Genomic DNA, 21755 nt, shown 5'->3' on the forward strand with positions numbered 1-21755 from the left:
TTAAAACGATAGAAATGCATTTCTCTGAAGCTGATAATACCTTTTAGTGGTGAAGACACCTCCTCTTTTGCTTTGCAAGGGAGTCACCCTGAACTCCCCACATAGCAAGGTGGCATTTACCTCATGGGAGGGTAAAGTATATTGCTTAAGGGGATGCTAGAAGGCCAACGATGTGAAAACGGCTCCTTTTATTTCATTGGAATTTGAGAAATTCCAAATGTGCACATGACTCTTACAAAGTTTAGAGTAGACTCAGATGGTTAATTCTGCAAATGGAATGATTTCGCACTGTCCATAATGGAATAAGAGGGTTACTCTGGTCTGTACAAATACGGGTGAAATTGACAAGCTGTGTGTCCTATCGCAAATTACCCATTTAGTGCTGCTTCCACAGCTGAGATACACAGGATGTCTGCAGCTCTGGTACAAGCCATTCAAGGGAGAAAATGAAAACACATGTAAATTGGCATCATCGGTATTTTGAAAAAATATGCCAAAACGTGTATGCTACACTTCCTGTTTGGATATGCCAATCATGTCTGGGAGAACTACAGGAGCTCCGCATAAGACAGACACCTCTGCAGTCCCACACAGGGTCAGTGTGGCACTTTCAGGAAAGCTGCAGGAGTAGAGCAGGCTGTGTCCTTCCTTTATGAAAGTCAGCTGAGTCAAGTTCTCCCTGTACTCGTTTTAGAGTCAAGGTCTGTGTGCCCAATAATTTCATTTTGTCCCACCCCAAAGGGAAGCATTGCTTATGCATACACCTAACTTTGAGAGTGTGTGTGATAACAGCACAAGCTTCACTGTGTGGAAGGGAGAGAGGTAAGGCCAGACTCTTCTTTGTGTCTGAGTCTGGAGGAGGGAAATGGAACTCGTAATGTGATTCCCATCAGCAGCTAGCCCTTTAATCTATACAAATGAAATACTCAATTTAATAGAATTCTAAAAATAAAACAAATGCTTTGTTCTTAGTGAATCTGCCATTCAGACTCCTCTTGGCAGCACATCAACCGTACTTGAAATGTCTTTAAGTGGGCTTTTTTTTTTTTTTATTGTACTTTGCATCCGAACACATTTTTTGAGCTGTTAGAGTTTTGTACGGGCTGAGCTCTTCTCAGCGTATTGGGTCTGTGTTGCTCTAAGGGTGCCGTTTGCTGACTTAGCAGTAAAGAACTTACCTTAATAAGTATTTTGACCATAGAGTTGAGAGGCTAAAAACTAACAGATTAAAATGAGTTTGGGGTGAAAAGAAATACAGAACAGGGAGGTGTTTGTCATTAAATGGATTACAATTGCTACCAAAGTATTTTTCTGGGGGGAATTTGGTAGTGAATAAGTGCTATGGAATGTGGGAGTTAAGAAACGATAACATTTATTGAGCATTTACTATGTTCTAGGCACTGTATTATGAGTTCTTCATATAACATTTCATCTATCCCCATCCCTATGAGTTATAACTAGAGAATTGAAGTCTAGACATGTTATTACAAAAGAAGCAGCTCAAGCCCTGACCTAGTGGATTAGTTTTTTGTATTTTTTGAGATGCATCAAAACATAAAGCATTTTTATTAATTTGTCAAGGGCATTTGTATAAATCTTACATTACTAGAGTTTTCATGTGAGCATTTAGAGTTTCAAGTCATTTATTGGTTTTACAATGTTATTTAAGCCTATTTGATTTGGAGTATTTCTGTCATTGGAAGCTGTGCAAACATTTTGGAAAAACTTTTTCAATTAGTTGAGATGCATATCTGTGGAGTCTGAGATTGTTCAAGAGAAAAACAAAGTCTTGCTTACTCTCTGACTGTAGCTATGAAGTCCCTGTGCTAAAATGTTGCATTAAGAACAAGTGTACAAAATCATTTAGCCATATTTTCAGGGGTGCATGATTTTTGCTGTCAGTCTAAAGCCTGTCAGGCAAGGACTGGGTGAATACCCTACTGCCCAGTAGACAAGGTCACATTTGACAGAGAAGATGCCCACGTGTTGATGAGACCTTCTCTCAGAGCCCATCTTCCGGTCTCACAGTCACACCTGTGCTCTGAGGGGCCCTACCATCAACGGGGGTCTCTTCCCACAGAGAAAGGCTGATGGGGGTCAGGTTGTTCACAATGACTGGGGGAAGCAATTCTTTCTTAGTTGCAACTGTGAAATATTGTGCAAATGGCATTGGACCACAACGGAACATCTCATGATTCTTGTCCTCTAAGTACTTAGAATTCACTGGGAAAGATAACACGTAATCACTTGAAAAGTAAGGTTAGAGGAGGAAAAGGGTAATTTTTAGTCCCACTTCTACTTCTCCCTAATGCCTTTTCCTGAGGAGAGTGACTTAGTCCTTCTGTTCATTGATGTCTCCGCCACCTCTGGAACAGAGCGCACACAGCGACACTCAGTACACATGGACTAGTATTGAAGGAACGGAGGAAGGGCTTCATAGAGGCTAGTGGCATTAAGGTAGTTCTTTGTGAAAAAGGTATGTTTTGGGGGTGGGGAGACAGGAAAGTATGAGGTCTGTTTGAGGAGAACTATTTTGGATGAAGTGAGGGGCTGATGAAGGAAAAATTTGAGATATTGTCAGAAAAATAGGGGGGAGTCACAGTTCCACATTTTGGAGCACTTCGGATTTCTGGCCAAGGAGTGCTGAGTTTGTGTTGTGTGTTGTCCTTAAAGGAGTTGGTTAGAGCAGTAAGACAGACCAGGGATGTGATCTGACTTCCCCAGCCTGGAAGACAACTTGCATGTTCACCTTCTAAATTATTGTTGCTATTGTAGGAGAATTTTGTTTTTACTCTCACTGACTAGATGGATTATTTGAAATGAAGCCATTGTAATTTGCTGACATAATCACTAGACTGTAGTTTGTGGCAGAGATATCATTAAACTGTTTTAGCTGGTTTCTATTCCTAGTCACTTGAGGGACTCCTGGCCTGAATTATACTTTTACTTTTGCCTGATCTCTCTGTAGAAGAATAAACAGGGGAAAAGAATAAAAGGTAAATGAATATTTGCTGATCCATGGAAGTGTGCCAGTCACTTTTACATTATAATGTTATCAATTTATTATATTTCATAAACCCATCCTAAAGAGCATAAAAATGCATATAAAAATTTTTAAAAGGTGAATCCATTAGATAAAAGGAAAAATAGATAAGAAAACTAATGGAAGCCAGTGGAGTTTGTTGCACAAATATCTGCCATGACACTTGGGGCTTTTTGAATTCTAGTGCAGATAGAAAAACATGGTGAGTTGTATGGTTCACAATATTCATGAAATAAAAAGATAACAAATATTCCGGAGCAACCCAGCTAATTCTGGAACCTAAAGGAGAATTTTCTCATGAGTCCTTATAAAGAAAACTCTGAAACATCGTATATAGCTGCTAGTGGAAAGGGTTGATATCCTTTATGAAAACCAAGGAGTCAGAGGAGAAGCCCCGCTGCCTGGAATGGACCCAGGTGGGAGCTGTGGGTGGGGCCAAGGCTGTCATCTTCAGCCCCTAAGTACCTCAGGGAGTAGCTTTGCAATGAACTCTCTGAGATACACTCAGTCTGCAATATGCTTGTTTATTTGTTCAATGTTTCTTCTCTCAAATAGACTGTAATCTGCACAAGGGGAGGGACTTTACATATCTTACTATCCTCTCATCACTACAGAGCACAAAATCCATATACATTGGGAGCTTAATACAACTTTATTGAGTGAAGGAAGGAATGCAATGAACTGGTGATAAGATGTATCCTAATGTAACTGAATGAATTAGGGATTTTTTACTTATTTATAAATCAAGTTATAAATAAATCACTTATTTATAAATTGGTTAGTTTGCTAGCTGTAAGAATATTCGGAATGTTTATCAGGATTACTGATCTTGGGACAGCTGATAGAAGACATTCTTCTGGTCAATAATCAAATAGCCATCAGATAGCCAGTTGTCTGTTGATTTCACCCTCTACAGGAAATCTTTAGAGTAGGTTTTATAATCCATATCTCACCAATTAGGAGACAAAAATCTCAAAGACGGTGAATTAGCCCCCCCCCCTTATAAAAATACTGAAAAAACATTTTAATCAAGACATTTTCATGAGCATATACTAATATAATTTGACCATAGTCACACACATTAGTTAAACGTTAGGCATTTCTAAAAACAATCAAGGTGTTTGTGGAAACCAGTTGTTGACCAACTACTGCTTGCTTCCTTTTTGAATATGGATTACTCTGTTCCTGGTGAGAGAATGCATGCATTCCATTGCCTCTGGTGGCTGATGAAGGGCTATGTCCTCCCACCCTGCAGGGACACAGAGTACAAAGGGCTGCAACTCTCCCTGGATCAGATCTCAGCCTCCAAACCAACCTTCTCCTACGCCAGCAGCTCCACTCCTACCATCCCTGACAGCAGGAAGGGGGCCAAGACCAGACTCTCCAGTTCAAAGTCAAAGTCCAGGACTTCCCCATACCCTCAGGTATGTGAGTTGCAGTTTTACAAATTCCTTTTTTGTGTGTGACTTGGTTTGGTCTCATCGTGGGAGAAGTATAAGAACTGTTTGGGATGAATTACCTGGTTTTAATAAATTTAAAACCTCTATAAATCTGGAAAGCTTTCTAAAACTATTTCTTTCTCCTTTTTTTTCTTTTCTTTAAAATAACCATGCTAGTAAAAATTTGAAAAGTGGTTTACTGCTTTTATATAGAGGTTGTGAGAGTCTCAGTTTGCAGTCAGAACTATAACTTTGTTATTTTAAGGAGATTGATCCAACACCCTCCCCCCCACCCTCCATAATGGTTAAGCAGAAAGATGTAGCCAGCATAGCAAAATATGGAAAACAAGAGCTTGGTGTAGAAGAATTGACAGGAACGGAAGTCAAAGGAAATTAAGAAGTGGAGGCAAAGGATCAAGGATGCATTTCATCATGAGATTTGAGCACAGATGGACTATTTATGGAGAGGAATGAAACAGAGAGGGTCTTCCAGATGGCAGGAGTGGTAGGAAAAGCAAGTCTTCTCATCTCTGCAAGGCGGTGAGCTGACGAGACCGAGAGGAGGCATTCGGAAACACTTTAAGGTACAAAGACGAGTCCTGATTCTTGGAAGGAAAACCTTCTTTTTCTGATCAATCACTGAGATCTAGAAACTAGACTGTGTCAAGGTGTGTACACTCTTGCCTGGCCTGAAGCGAATATGACGGAACTGGGGCTTCCTCACTCCTGATATCCTATGACCACCTCACTTCTATTCTGTCTTTAAGGGTGTCACATGGAACTTCCTGCAATTAACTAGAAAATTAGGACAGTGGTCGGCAAACTCATTAGCCAACAGAGCCAAATATCAACAGTACGATTGAAATTTCTTTTGAGAGCCAAATGTTTTAAACTTAAACTTCTTCTAACACCACTTTTTCAAAATAGACTCGCCCAGGCCGTGGTATTTTGTAGAAGAGCCACACTCAAGGGGCCAAAGAACCGCATGTGGCTCGAGAGCCACAGTTTGCCGACCACGGGCTTCGGCGGTGATCCCTGGGCGAGTATAAAACCAAACTGGATTTGGAGTTATTTCATAAAGGAGGCCTTAATCATTTATGTTTTTAATATATTTTTAATGTAAAAAATGGCAATCTAATATGTGCAGAGATGAATGCTTCCTTACTTATCAGAGCATGCTATTCTGTTGATTTTTACAAGGTTAGAGTTTTGGGGAAATGTCATTTACTGAACGAATGGTCCCTAAGATAGATTACTGTAGTGGTTAGTAAATGAAGATGAGAAGATCGTGGCTTCAGGAGACTTACGTCACGTGGTTTAAAATCTCCCACAAAAGACCAGATGTTTTTGCTCTGATAAAAGGGAGAGAAGTAGATGTGTGATGCCTAGACATTTTTCAGCAGACACCTTCTGTTATGAGGACTGAGCACTTTACTTAAAAAGTGCATTTGATTTAAAGTCACTGTGGAGGAGGAATTTTACCTAATAGCTGAGGAGCTTTTCTTATTAGTATCTTGTACCTTGGGAAAAGTTTACTTTCTCTTTTACTATTTGAAAGGGTGGGTTATATCTTCTGGTAATTCTATCCTGAAGTATATAGGAGTGTTGGCACATAGATGAAATAATTTAAATTAGGAAGTGCTAAGTTAAGAAGGAGTTTGTCTATTATACCAAAAAAAAAAAAAAAAAAATATCCCTATTGAACTTCCAAAACCTCACTAAGTTACGTTTTCTTTCATGTTCAGCTCTTAGTCTCTAAAATTTTTATTTGTTTAAAAGTAACTACTAATTAAAAATGTTCTAACTGCCATCAGGCTGCTTCTTGTGTGTGTGTGTGTGTGAGGGATATGAGTTAATTTGAAAATTATACATATTCTATGGTTTAAAAAAAAGTAATACAGAATAGTGGAGAGTAAAATATCCCCCTTTATTTCCTCATTTTCCCTCTCTGAAATTGTGCTTTATTCTAGAAATGTTCTATGAGGTATAAAAATCATGCACATGCACACACGTGTCCTAGGATTTCTCTTGATGTTTGTGGTAAATACATACATAAATGCAGTTCTTAGAATTTTAGCCATATGTCTCACTTAAAATTGCACAGTCAGGAATTAACTTTATTTAACATTTATACGTCTAGTAAAGGTTGTTCTTTAGTTGTGTTTACTTTAGATAATCGTGGGTGATTGATAGACAAGATAACATGCATTTGTAGTGCATTGTGATGGTGTAAGCAGAGGATTCTCTGGGGACACATTGGAAAAGCATGGCATCTTGGGCAAACTTATTACTCTACCATCATCTTGAATTTCAAATCCTCAAGAATTTTAAAGAAAAAGCTATTCAGCTTCTCAACAGTCTTATTTGGTTCATATTTATTCTTCTTAGTTTTTAATTTTCATGCAATACATATTTGAGTCAGTAGATGCTAGCTGAGCACCTGCATCAGAAAGATGCTATGCTGGCCATTGTGGTTAAGGAGGGCAGAGGTTGGGTAAAAGGTACTATAATATGAAGAAGTGGTGTAGGAAGTGTTCTTAAATTGTGTAGTACAGTTGGAATAAGTTATATATTTGAATGCATAGTATATAGGAGATGGTGTATAGCAAGGGCTTTACAAGTGGTGTCAGCTACAGGGACTCTGGCCTGGATGGTTGGGGGAATTGTTGAAGGTAATCTGGTTTTGAGGGTAGAATTCAGGTATGTGGGCATAAGGGAAAGGAGAGGATACTTCAGGATGACCAAGATTATGAAGAAATTCAGGAATGCGTTGTTTGTGTGACTGGACTTCGAGGTGAAGTGCAGGAGGGTAGGCCCCTGTGAACGTGGACTAGGGGTGATATGTTTGGAAGCATTAAATGGTGCTAACTATCTACTTGGCCAAGGAGTTTAGAGTTTGTTTTGTGGAGAACTAGTAAAGGTTTTGAATAGAAAATGAGAGCATTCATGTGGATGACACAAAGCAAACTACTTAGGAGACTCAGATTGATAGTCCTGGTGTGAGTGTGTGAAAGTCTGAACTAAAGTTCTTTGCTGAAGTAAAAGTGTTGTACAGGAAGAATGGGCAAAGTTTGGTCTTTGGCTGCTTGCACCTCTTCTTGTTATAGATATATTTTGATTATTATAGGTTTATTCTGAGATTACATTGTAAAGCTTACTTTTTCTTCAGATAAATACCCATCCAGAAGTGGAATTTCTGGGTTGCATGGTAGTTCTATTTAAAAATACTTTTAGGAACCTTCATACTATTTTCCATTGTGGCTGCACCAATATACAACCTCACCAACAGTGCAAGAAGGTTACCTTTTCTCCACACCCCTACTAATACTTGTAACTTGTTGTCTTTTTGATAATAGCCATTCTAACGGGTGTGAAGTGATATCTCATTGTAGTTTTTATTTGTATTTCCCAGATGATTAGTGATGTTGAATGTTTTTCTTACATGTCTGTTGGCCATATGTATGCCTTCTTTGAAGAAACTGTCTGTTCAGGTCCTCTACCCAATTGGATCCTTTGTTATTTTAATATTGAATTATGTACATTCTTTATGTATATTTGAATATTAACTTCTTTTCAGAGGTACCATTTGCAAATATCTCCCCCCATTCAGTAGGTTGCCTTTTTTAAAGATACATGCACCCCAGCAATGTTCATTGCAGCATTATTCACAATATGAAAGTAAAATATGAAAGTAACCTAGGTGTCCATTGATAGATAAATGGATAAAGATGTGGTATCTATATGCGGTGAAATATTACTCAGCCATGAAAAGAAGAAAATCTTGTCATTTGCAACAAAGTGGATGAACCTGGAGGGTACTATGCTAAGTGAAGTAAGTCAGATAGAGAAAGACAAGTACTGTGTGAATTCACATACTTGTGGAGTCTAAAACACAAAACACACACACACACACACACACACAGACACACACACACACACATATATATATATATATATATATATATATATATATATATATATAGAGAGAGAGAGAGAGAGAGAGAGAGAGAGAGAGAGAGAGAGAGAAAGAGAGAGAGAGAGAGAGAGAGAGAGAGAGAGAGAGAGAGAGAGAGAGAGAACAAATTGGTAGTGCTACAGAGGAAGGTAGTGAGAGAAAGAACTGAGGGAAAGGTGAAGGGGAATAAGAGGTACAAACCTCTAATTATATAAAAAAGGTCATGGGGGTATAATATACAGCTTAGGAAAAAATAGTCAGTATTATTGCAATAACTTTGTATGGTGACATATGTTTATCAGACCAACATTGTCATGATCATATCATAGGGAATAGAAATGTTGACTATGGTATGTACCTAAAACGAATATAATACTGTATGTTAACTAGACTTTAATAAAAGAAAAAGCTTACTTTCTATAACTTATAACACATTTGTACTGATTTTCCACATACATATTATTAATAGACACATAATAAATGCAATTTTAGTTACTGAATAATTAAGGTTTTAATTGTGTTTAATTTTAAATACTTCCTCTTTTCTCAAAAAAGAGAAAATATTTTTTGTTGTTATTTTTATGTTTACATATTTGTGGCATGCAATTTTCATCAGCATTTTGAAGAGGCAGTTTCTAGAGCAAAACTGACCTTAGAGCACATGTGTCAAACACAAGGCCCGCGGGCCAAATCCGTCCTGCCAGGCCTTGCAATGTGGCCTGCACTGCGCTGTCATCACTGCACTCTGCTGCGTTTCCATCACAATGACAGTTTATGACTGTTCAGTAAACCATTCGGCCCGCGATTTAGGCTGGATTTTAGATTTTGGCCCCTTCTCTGATTGAGTTCGACACCCCTACCTTAGAGGGTAACAGGCTTATGCCTTTTATTAGTTATAAAAGTGGTGTTTCAATAATTCTATCTGTATTATTTATTAGGTTCTTTGTTCTGTTATGTTCATTAAAAACATATCTAGACATTTCTCACAAGTGTTTGAAAAATGGCAAACAGCAGCACTACTTTTTGGAATTATTTAAGCACCCTTATTGGGACATGCAAGACATGCTCAAATTGTAATTCACGGCCAGCACCAGCCTGCAGCAGTGATGAACTGTCAGGTCCCCTTCTGGTATGCAATGCCCTTGGGAATGATTTTAGACTTGATTACATTAGTCACTTAATGAATGACTCAATCACCTTTATACCTCTGTGTATTACTTGGGACAAGATAGGTCAAAATAGAATTGTTATGAATGGTTTCAAGAAAATTGTTGTAAGAAATGTTATAGTTAATTTCTAAAGACTCTGAAGATAGCTACTGTGCTGCTATATGGCAACCGTCTTATCTTTATGACAGTTGTATTTCATTGTTATTGGGTCCATATTCATGAAAATAATTACAGCCAGTATGGACCCTCCTTCTTTACTACATCATCCTGCCCTCCTTTGGGTTTTTCCCCAGTCACTAAAAACCAATCCACTGTATAATTCCATAACAACAGGGCATGTGTGCGGCAGGTTATGCTTCTGAAATCTGAAAGCATCTAATCACTTCCTAGAGGTACACAGATGGCTAGAGTTAGTCCCATTAGAGTTATAAGCAAGGCAGCAGGACATTATTGACTAGGAAGAGACCAAAACTTGCAAGTTTTAAGTAATTCCACAGAACCCTTTTAATTTTTGTTGCCAGCTACCTGGCTTCCTTTTGGTAAAGATAGAAATTCTTTCTCCAAAGGTTCATCTGGCCACAAAAATTCACCAGAGACTGCAATGCTGCCTTTTTAAATTACAGAGAAAAAAAAAAGAACCAAGATTTCTTCAGTATAATTTTTCCTTACACATAGTACTTTACCACTACCAGGATAGACATCCCTTCATTTCATGTTTTGTATGCATCATGAGAATATGTAATTCTTAACCATTAGCAACAAAAAGATTTTAATACATACTGCAAAAAAATGAGGTTATTTTTTTCAGAAATTTTTACACTGTGTAGTATAATTTTTACACCGAAGAGAATATACACTATTCTAAAAAATATAGACTTGTTTATATTTTCTGGCCATGTATGAACTTGTGATCAATCTCCTTTTTTTCCTAGAAATATCAGATTATTAGAGTGAACCTTTATATTCTTCCTAGATCATCTTCATAAGTTAAAACATTCTGACCTCTGTGTTACAGATTTGTGCTTTGGTTTTTACTAATTCTTGCATTTAGTGGAATATTATATGGGCGGGCAGACAGGCGTCCACGGCTGTTGGCTGGTGCCCATTCTTCCATGATTACTAACAGGTTTTCTCATTGATCACTTTATAGGATCACTCCCTGATGACACACTTCCCCACTTATCAGCTTTCTTAGACTCCCAAATGCACCTGTCACTAACCCTGCTTCTCTACCCTCAGGGGTTTCAGGAGGAACTGAGGTGCCTTTATTTGAAATAGGCTAGTGACGTCTGCTACAAAGGACACACGAACTTGCTGAGGGGATGTGCAGGATAAAGGAGCAATCTTATTAAGGGAGTCTGCAGAGAAAGGTGACGTTGTAGGAAGTATGATAAACAGAATGGGTGATGAGATGGAAGGGAGCAACAGTGGGGAGAGGCACTGGTACAGTCTTTCTAAGCCACTGTAGGAAATTTCTTTGTCTCTGACCTTGTTTTGGGGCATGATAGTATAAGATATTGGTAAAGGGAAGGTCCATATTTATGGTAGATAAACTAGGTATGTGGATTAGAAATAGGACCTGCTTTTTTTGTTAGTTTACTCACATGGGCGGGTATCTTAACTGATTCATTGATTTTTTTTGACAATATTGCAACATATAGTGATATATGTCACATACAATGCATTCCCAAGAGTGAAAATGCAATGACAACAAATCTCACAAAAATTTAAATAAACAGATGGCTAGAGTTAGTCCCATTAGAGTTATAAGCAAGGCAGCAGGACATTATTGACTAGGAAAAGACCAATGAGAAGAAAAAATAGAAACAGCAGCTTCAACAAGGGAGGTGGAATGAAATTTAACCAAAATGAGAAGATAAAAGGAAAAAAAATTGGGGGAAGTTAATGGGGACTCTTAAGTTCCTTAAGATAGGAGATGTTGCTCTTGATAACCAGGCACCTGGTTGCCTGGGCACCTGAAAGTCCTTAGTAGTTACTGAATGAGTGCATGAATGAATCAATGGAGGAGTCCACAAGGTGTTAGGGTGGGTGCACAAAGAAACAGGGGAGTGATGAGATATTCTGGGGATACGATCCTCGCCTCTGGGGACACAGTCCTTGCCCCATGAGAGCTTATAGATTCAGTAAAATGTCAATGGAGAATACAAACAGGGTGCTGTGTATGTAAGACAGGCATGCGGTGGAGGCAGTGGTGGTAGTTGTGGTGGTGTGTGTTATGGGTAGGCCTGCCCTTTCAGCCGTGGGCTAGAGGTGGGAGTTGGGGGCTGACAGTGAATGATATCTAGGTCTAGAGACATGCATGCCATGGGGAGTTATCAATGGGTCAAATTTACTCTTGTTTGCAGTGGGGCTATGGGATGACAGCTACTAAATCCCTATACACCCTGGGAGCCCCCCTCAAGGACCAGACTCATGTTCAAACCCCAGCTGTGGTTTTCTCTCTATTCATTCATTTACCCTTCATTTCTCATCACCTGTGTCCTAAGATATCCCTCAATGGAGGATTGTGGTACATATTCATGCTTTCCCCAGTTTGGGAAATTTTCCTCTCTAGTCTGCCCTGCCTCCCAGGTTGACCTTAAAAGACCACTGATTATGTCAGTTCTTGCAGACCTTCCACCACCTTAGCTGTCACTTATAATTGGATCCAAAATTACCTGAACCCTGAGATCCAGACAGACCCCTCTGCACATTATTTGCTGAATGTATTGTCCTTACCTACCTCCATGCTTGAGCTCGTGCACTTTTCAAAATTCTGCCTATTTTCTAAGGCCCAGATTGAGTGCAATTTCTTTCATGATATGTAACAGTTATATCTCTACTTTTGACCTCTATTTAGAATAGTGTATATTCTACCACCTTTTGGATATGCCATATCTCCTCTGTTGGCCCATAATTTCTTTGAAAGTAGTAACCATGTCTATTTGATTTCCACCCCTCACCTGTCGCAGCATCTAGTATGGTATCTTCCACATACCCTGTTTTCCCAAAAATAAGACAGTGTCTTATATTAATTTTTTCTCCCAAAGTTGCACTAGGTCTTATTTTCAGGGGATGTCTTATTTTCGGGGAAACATGGTAGTTACTAAATGTTAATGGAATGGTTTACTAAACAAATATATTTAAAAGAGTGGGAATACTTTGTTAATTGTTTGTAGAGGTATAAAAACAAAAGGAGGGAAAATACTCTGCTACTAAGGAATTTATAACCTAGAAGATATGCTTGCAAACAACCTAGAGATGATTTTACAAATGCCAAATTCTTCAGTACAAATCAAACACCTAGGTGCTTAGGAGGAATTAGATGTGGTGGAAACTACAGACTCTTTCAAGTGTGAAACTATGAACATGCAGAGGCAAAGAACCATCCGTATCCATCCTGAAGTGGGCTTTCGATCATGTTCCCTCTGTCATCTCCAGTGAAACAATGGAAAGATATGACAGCTGATATTTGCTTCCTCTATTTGTGTTTTAATTACAAAAATAATGTGAGTGTCTGTGCAAGAAATGCTGTTTGGCTCTGTCTTCCATCTCAGAAACATGTCCTTGTTTATGGGCACATCCTCATTCCAGGGCTCAGTTCCCATGATTAGTATGTGCTATTATTCTTTCAATAGCTCCACACATTTAGGTATAATACTATACCATTAGTCTTAGTATGCTGTATAAAGGATAGATTTGATTATTTTATGGTTTGGTTTTTAATCTGGACATAATGATTATGAGGCCATGCTCCTTCATGATGTTTCTTGGGTCCTCTTCTGCTCCCAACTGTCTCTTTCTGGTTCCAGATTCTTCAGAACATTCCATCACATTTAGACTACTTTATCATTCTCCTTGTTGTTCTTTCTGTCTCTGATCCTTCCTGCCAGAGTAATCTTTTTGAAATATCAGTTTTGCCATGTATCCAACTCATCCATCCTTACCCCTGGACCTATTAAAAAACCCATAGAAGTGCCTTATTGATTACAGAATGAGGTCCAGTCTCTACAATCTGCCTGCTCCTTCAGCTACCCCTACATCAGCTCTGCCCTCTAACTGGAGTCTGCTGCGTCCTCTCCATGAGGACACCTTTCCTTTTGAGCTTAAATCCTATGCACCTCCTACACCACAGCTGCAGCGCCACCTCTTGTCCCCACAGATCCCTGGCTGTGAGGCATAATCTATGTTAAACACGTCTCTATTTTATAACATAGGATGATTTGGATCTGGGGGAGATACAATGTCAAAAAAGAAATTGGGCCAAAGCCGGTTTGGCTCAGTGGTAGAGCGTCGGTCTGCGGATTGAAAGGTCCCAGGTTCGATCCCGGTCAAGGGCATGTACATTGGTTGCGGGCACATCCCCGGTGGGGGGTGTGCAAGAGGCAGCTGGCCAATGTTCTCTCTCATCGACATTTCTAGCTCTCTCTCTCCCTTCCTCTCTGTTAAAAATCAATAAAATATATTTTAAAAAAAGAAAAAAGAAATTGGGCAGCAGGTAAAACAGCTGGGCTGAATCAAATGGAAAGCCTCTGCTTCTGGCTTAACGGAAGTGATAGCTGAAATGTGTGATTCTGCTGAACCCATCATTTCCAAGATGTATCCAGGAAATTTTATTACAGCAAAATCTATAAAATCAAATTTAGTTAAAAATAAACAGTGAAATTATAGGGATCAGTGCCTTACTTGAAAGTCCTTGTTGGGTTTTGAGCCTGTAATAATGAGAACCTTCTAGAGTTAAGAACATTGGATTTGGATATCTTTAAGAAATCTAGATTTCTTTAACTCTTCTGTCTTTCACAGATTTTAAGGAAACCCCCGTGGCATATTATAGTGCATTGGATTGCTGTGTTTGAAGTTCAGAGTTCTGATGTATATTGTTTAATACAGAGTTATAACAGTTTTAATAGTTTTCCTCATTATTTTACTGAGCTTGGCTTAGAAGAAGATAGGTAGGTCCATCCTTCTGTTTACATACAACAGTTTGAGATTAATTAAATCAGTAGAGGGCTATTGAGCTTCAATTTTCCCCCCCACAAAATTATAAATCGGATAGATCTCTTTCACTGTGCAGGAGGCCAGTGGTATGCCTGCCAAGCTGTTGGCTCCATTCTAGGACACTGAGAGCAGCTCAGGCAGCCCGTCCTTTGTCCAGACACAGAATAGAACAGTGGATGACCAAACAATGCTGAGTAAGGTGTGAGCAGGTGGCACCACCTGTATCCATCTAATTCAAGCCTATCTAATCTGCCACTTACATGTGAAAAAACAGAGCGTGAGAGTATTGATGAAAGGATGGCAGTGGATCTAGCTTATGCTGGAAGCCCCTCATAGAAGATTATCATAAAAACTAGCTACTCATCCTGGACACCCAGGAATTACCCAATGGGCTAGAGCTATTTCTGTATTACCTTTGCAAGTTGGGATATTCTTGACATTTATAGCTGTGTACACCAGGACATTAAAAAGCTTATTTAAATATTTATTCTATCTTACTACCTGTGTAAAATCTTCAGTGCAATGAAAATTCCAGCAAGCCTTTAGTACCGTACCTTTGAATTTACAAAGGGATGTGGATTGTGGATTTCACGGTTTGGGAACAGCTCTCTCCATATGGACCTCTATAGGAGATTCCTTATAGAATTACAATGCAGGAAACCTGGCCTCTGGTCTGGAGAGCTGGGTCCCTTCCAGCTGTACATCACCCTGACAGCTAATGAGATGTCGACTATGGTTACTTTTCTGTGAGAAAAATGAGTGAACCAAATCCCAGGAACATTTTTGTAACTGTGGGGGGTGGATTAAGAGAAGGCTTATGACATTTCAAACCACATTTAAAGCATGTTAAAAAAAACTTCCCATGTTTCTACTTCATAAAATATGTCAGGGATTTTGCAGGTATAGAAGATTTCTCACCAGAATATTCTTTGAGCTAAAAATAACTAGACTTAAAGTTAAAAAATAATATTGCAATAAATAATAGGTTGAACTGTAAGTGGAGCACTTGAAAAATGAGTGAAAAGTCTTGTGAACACATTCCCAACAATTGATTTTGAGGAGCTGACAATTTACACAATTTCCTAAAATGAAGAAAGACATGACCAACGTAATTAAAGCTTCTAATAATTGAATCTGAGTACTTGCTTTCTAATTATTTATAATATAAATGGAAATATTTATTGCTCAATTCCGTCTAGTGAAACCATCCTCAACTCAGGAATGTTACTCAAGATTTTTTCCCCTTTCAAATGCAAATGCATTCTCTAATTTTTCTTGAGGAAGTCTTTTTTAAAGATTACCTCTTTTGGAGCTCTATGACATTAAAGTGAATTTTATGAGGTTTTTTTTTCTCCCCCCAAAGCTACATATTTGTGAGACTTGTGTAGAAATCAGGTTATATTTAGCCATCCTTAATGTATATTCTGCATAGAATTATTCTTGCTGTTGATTAATAAGACAATTAATTAAATATGAAGTAGCAGCAAAAACTTTCTATCTATCGTACCACTTTTAGGAGAGCGGGAATGTAGAATATAATGTCTATTCGATATCCTCTTTGCAGTTTCGCTTAGTTATGATTCCTAGATGTTACAGTTTACTCAGGTTAGAAATGGACTCCATTATTTCACTGCTGTTCAGTTACATTATCACAGGCACATGTTTTCAGTCAGCCTCTCAGATTAGCAAAATATCTTGCATAATTGTCATTTTAAAATGCATTTGATTGTGACATTAGTTTCTCTCTTACCCTGATGTTTATCCCTGAGAAAGCCCCCCGTAATTTCCAGTGTGGAAGCCAAAGCCATTCTTTATAGTAAACACAACTCCTGTTTGAGGGAGCAGCCCAGCAGTGGGGGTTATTTTAATGGACATGCTGTATTACTTTAATCTAACCCCTCTACCATCTGTTCTTCCCATAACAGTGAATGAAAAAAAAGAAAAGAAAAAGAAAGAACATATTTTATGTTTCAGGGTTACATTAGTAAAAAGTAAGATAAAAGTGATTTAAAAGCATGCATATGTTCTTAGTACAAGGCAGTCTGCATCTGTGATGTTTTTTCTCATGGTTCAGACACAAATCAAGAGGAAAGCTGCTTCATGCTTGAGAGAGTGAAAGTTTTTTCATGGAAAACAGGACTTTACCATAAGAGGGTCTCTCTCTTTATTTTGCAGCTAAAAATGATAAAAACCTCAATGAGCTGCCAGAGTAAAAATAGATAACTGTAACGTCTATTGTTGGAACATCTGGCATTTTTCCTGAGTTGGGTGGTTGCTGCCACATCCAGATGAATGCTGAGCACCTGTCCGGAACATGCTGGTGAGGCAGGAATGAATCTCATGACTCTTATCAAAACAGCGATATCTTTGGGTTAATTGTGGTGAATGTCTGTGGGTGTAACTATGGTCGACAGTGCTTCCGTGGTGAGAGGACATCACCCAAGGGTGTGTGCAGATGGTTTACTGGAGTGTAGAGGTTGGACAAAGCCCCCTTTCTGAAAGTATACTTTGGATCCATTACTACTTAGAGGGTAGGACACTGCCATCATGATTATCTAAGTATGTAAGCCTATATGAGTCTGGGGTACTGGAAAAACTAAGGACTCTGGAGTGGTATTTCTCCTCCTAAACTTCATAATTATAAGATCTTGGGCAATTTTTTTGAGCTTCATTTGTTTCATCTGTAAAGAGATTAATAATACCTTTAAGATGTTGTTAGCATTTAATAAGGTAATGTTTATGGGATCTCAGCATAGTGACTAACACATAGCAAGTAGTTATTATTGTTGCTGTTATGGGTATTAGTTAGCATATGAAAATCAGATCATAAATTGCCTTTTAATCAGTCAGTTCATTTTCGCTTCCTAAGCAATCACAGTGTTAAAAGAGAGAGTAATGCCTCCCTCCTGTGAATTCCTAAACTATATTGTTTTTCTATTTGGGTCCTCGTCATTTTCTAACTTGTATTAAAGCTATGCTTTGTGAACATGACTTTATTTATAAAGTTATTTATACTCTTCCTAATGTGAATACCTGGAAGATGGAGCTGTATTTTTCATATCATCTGGCACTTTGCCTTGCAAGTAGTAGACACTCAAATATTATAATGAATTGTAGAAGTAATGATTGTAAATAGTTCCCATTGGATGCATACAAAGCTCCGAATGATGGCTCAGACCTTTTACCGGATGAGATACTAGTTTCTAGAAGGAATGATTCAGCTGGGGGAGATGGATGTCAGCTGACATCCATTTGTAGCAGTCATCTAAGCTCTTTGCCTGTCAGCTTTGGAGGCTGGCATTTGGTTTCATGTTATGAGAAACAGGGTATCCTTAACTGATTCATTTTTTTTTAATTAGCCAAAATGAATGTCTTCTTATTTTAAATTTTAAATAAGAAATGTAGGTTAATTAAAGCGTATAGTACTCTAATGATAACAAATTTCCTAAGAAAAAAACATGTTTTAGCAAAATTAATCAAAAACTAATTTTTAGTAAACTTTCTTTTACTTGATTGATGTACCTAAGTAAAATAGGAAGTTGAATTATTCTACTTCATAGCCTTAAATATAGGAGAAAGGGTTGTTACATTTAAAAGGAAGAAGACCGTATATTCTACAACTTGTAACACATGATTTTGTTTACTTGAAGGTAGTATAGATACTGGCAATCACTAGGAGAACCATCTGCTGGTCTTGCATATATTCTAATTAATCACGATTCTCACCATTTCTCTACCCTTTAAAACAGATCGTTGGGCTTTCAACCAAAGTTTAGCTGGTAACAATTCTTGGTACCAAAGTGCATTTCAGCTTTGAAAACCAGAGTATTTGGAAGAAAGACCTAGTGTTTAGGTAATTGTCTAGTGGACTGATTTCTTTTTGCAGTTGGGATATTAATATCTTACATTTTAACATATATGTTTTTCTCTTACATGCCTGTAAGATGGGTCTGAAGACACAGTCTCTGGAAAATACAGTGTAGAGAAAATGTCATTTTTACAGGATCATAATTTGATAATCATGCCCTTTTATACACATAAAAGTCATTAATCAAGGACCTGTACACACAACATACATATCTGTGACATGTTTGCATTTTTGAGAATGCTTTGGTGCATATTATTTAATTGATCTTCACAGCAATTCTATAAGGTAGTCTGTTTCTATCCTATAGGTCACATGTGTCAAACACAAGGCCCGCGGGCCAAATCCGTCCCGCCAGGCTTTGCAATGTGGCCTGCACTGCGCTGTCATCACTGCACTCCGCTGCGTTTCCATCACAATGACAGTTTATGACTGTTCAGTAAACCATTCGGCCCGCAATTTAGGCTGGATTTTATCCAATAGATTTTGGCCCCTTCTCTGATTGAGTTCGACACCCCTACTATAGGTGGAAAAAAATCAAAGCCCAAGGACAGTGATCCTTTGTATAAGTCATATTAGATTACAGTAGATCAGGTCTAATGCTGTTTTTATTAGAATGCCTAGTCAGTAACTTTAAATTGCATTTTTATGCATCAAAAGCTCCACTTTCTAGGCAGCCTTTGGCTCCTCACAGCTCACCCAGATTTGGTTCTGACTGGTCAGTTTTTATGCCAGTCCATGTCTCCGGGTCTATCTCAAGGCCTGATCAGACCCTGCCTCTCTCTCCAGACCTCTCTCCAGACCTGATCTGCAGCCCCCTTGGAAGTCAGTGCTGGGTCACCACAGCAACCCAGCACTAGCTTTAAAACTGACTTTCCGTTTTTGATCGAGCCTTTAGTCTGTCATTATGGATCCTGTGTTTTTATATATTAGAATAGATGGGTATAGAGTTTCCATTTTGCAAGATAAAGAGTTCTGGAAATGGATGTTGGTAATGGTTGCACAGAGATGTCACTGTACTCACTGCCACTGAATTGTACATTTAAAGTGGATCAGTTTCAAAGTTTACATTATTTTTATATATATATATATGTATATATATATATATATATCCACAATTAAAAATAAAATTTAAAAAATAAAGGGAACAATTAAAGAGAATGAGAAAGTGGGAAACAATGCTTCTATAGACACTCCCATATAGGTTGTTGTCTAAATATAATTTTCCCTTATCTTGAAAAAATGTTTAGGATTGCATATGGTAGTAGCACATTTAGTTTTTGTAAAATCTGCCAAACTGGTTTCTAGAGAGACTGTACCATTTTATATTCTCACCCAGCAATGTATGAGTGATCCAATTTTCCTGCATCTTGATCAGCATTTGATGTCACCATTTTTTACTTTATCCAGTCTACTAGTTATACAGTAATACTTTATTGTGATTTTAATTTGCATCTCCCTAATTGCTAATGATGCTGACCATCTATTAATATGATTATTTGTTATCTATATATCTAGTCAGTGAAATGTCTCTTCATGTCATTTGCTCAATTTTTAAGTTATTATTATTGGGGTTTGGGAGTTCTTTATGGATTCTAGAAACTAGTCCTTTGTTTTATATGAGGTTTGCAAATATTTTCTCCCTGTCTGTGTCTTATCCTTTATTTCCTTAATAGGGTCATTTGCAGAGCAAAAGTTTTTAATTTGATCAAGTCTAATTGATTAGTTTTCTTTTATGCATTGTACTTTTGGTATTGAGTCAAAGAACTCTTTATCTAGCCCCAGATTTTGAAGATTTTCTTTCATGTTATTTTCTAAAAGCTTTACAATTTTACTTTTATATTTAATTTGTATGTAAAGTATGAGACTTACTTTGAAGTTCATTTTCTTTTTCCTATAGATGTCCAGTTACTCCAGCATCATTTGTTAAGTCTATTTTTCCTTTTCTTGAATTGCTTTTGCACTGTGTCAAAAATCAGTGTAGGTCTATTTCTGGGCTCTCTATTTTGTTCTATTGATCTGTGCATCTGTTTCTCTACCAATAATACTGCACAGTTATGCTTGCTGTAGTTATATGGTAAGTTTTGAAGTTGGGTGGACATATTATCTTACTCTATCATTCTTTTATAAGTAGTTTTAACAATTCCAGTTCCTTTGCCTTCTATTTAAATGCTATACATATATTGAAAACTTTTTATGATATTTTAACTACTTTTTCTGATCCTTTTATTTTCTCTATCCAATGTTTCCTTACTTTTCCAGACTTTCTTCAATTCTTTTTTAAATTTATTTAAATATATTCTCTTTTTCACAATTTGTAATTTATAATTTCACAATTTGTTATTTAAATAAAGATTTACTCAATGTCTTTGAATTATTGAATTTCCCCCCTGTTTTGTGGTTGTTTTTTCTTTGTAAATTTCTTAGTTTTAAATTTCTGATTCCAGGTGCTGTGCACCCATATGTGTATATTGTGTTTGTGTGTGGGGGAGAGTGGAGGAGGGCATGTCTCCAAATGCTTGTTGAGGCTTCTTATCACAGTTTGGAGTGTCTGTTGTGTTATACTTTTCCTTTGTTTTGTGGTTACTTGATGAGAATTTTTATGCAGCTGGGATGTTTGTATTTCCGTTTTTATGTTTCTTTTCCTACAGGAATTTTATGGGGAGTTTAATTTTCCTCCTGTTCCTTGCCATTTCATGAGCTGGGTTACTAGTTCAAGAGCACTCTTTCCTGTCAGTTTTGTGAAACATAGTTTGTAAATGGATGATGATGGTGGTAGAGAGGGGAAGGAGGAAAGAGAATTTCCTTGTCTTCTTTTTCTTTCCTGTATGCTGGATCCTTAAGAACCCTTCTTCCTTCTTTCCTTTCACTGCTGTCTGTAAGGGACATGATCCACTCTCAATTCACTTCTCTTAAGGAAATGACACTTGTCTGAAGTTGCCACTTTTGATGTTGCTTGATTTTAGACCCTTTCACTATGGCCAGTGCTGTGGGTCACTGCGTGCTCATATTTTGACATTCAATTGTGATAATTTTGTCCATTTTGTCAATATCTTGACGCTCCCTTTCTTTACTTGATGCTCCCTTTCTTTCATGGACTCTCTTAAATCTCTCCTTACCTTTCTCTCTGCACCCATAGACTCATAGCAACTGCTGTTGGATTTATATATATATATTATTGATTTCAGAGAAGTAGGGAGAGAGAAAGAGAGATAGAAACATCAATGATGAGAATCATTGATCAGCTGCCTCCTGCACACCTCCTACTGGCGATTGAGCCCGCATG

The 21755-nt window shown here is 37.8% G+C and overlaps 1 protein-coding gene across 2 annotated transcripts in view; it reads left to right on the forward strand.

The window, feature by feature from the left end:
- Positions 1–21755, forward strand: part of SIM1 (SIM bHLH transcription factor 1) — a 71384-nt gene that overhangs the window by 36715 nt on the left and 12914 nt on the right. For both annotated transcript variants that reach the window (XM_045572936.1, XM_045572937.1), the window contains one exon: positions 4299–4467. In XM_045572936.1, coding sequence (XP_045428892.1) covers positions 4299–4467 — 169 coding nt within the window. The remainder of the gene's footprint in view (positions 1–4298; positions 4468–21755) is intronic.

Source organism: Pipistrellus kuhlii, unplaced genomic scaffold (assembly GCF_014108245.1).
Source record: "Pipistrellus kuhlii isolate mPipKuh1 unplaced genomic scaffold, mPipKuh1.p scaffold_m20_p_5, whole genome shotgun sequence".
Classification (NCBI taxonomy): Eukaryota; Metazoa; Chordata; class Mammalia; order Chiroptera; family Vespertilionidae; genus Pipistrellus; species Pipistrellus kuhlii.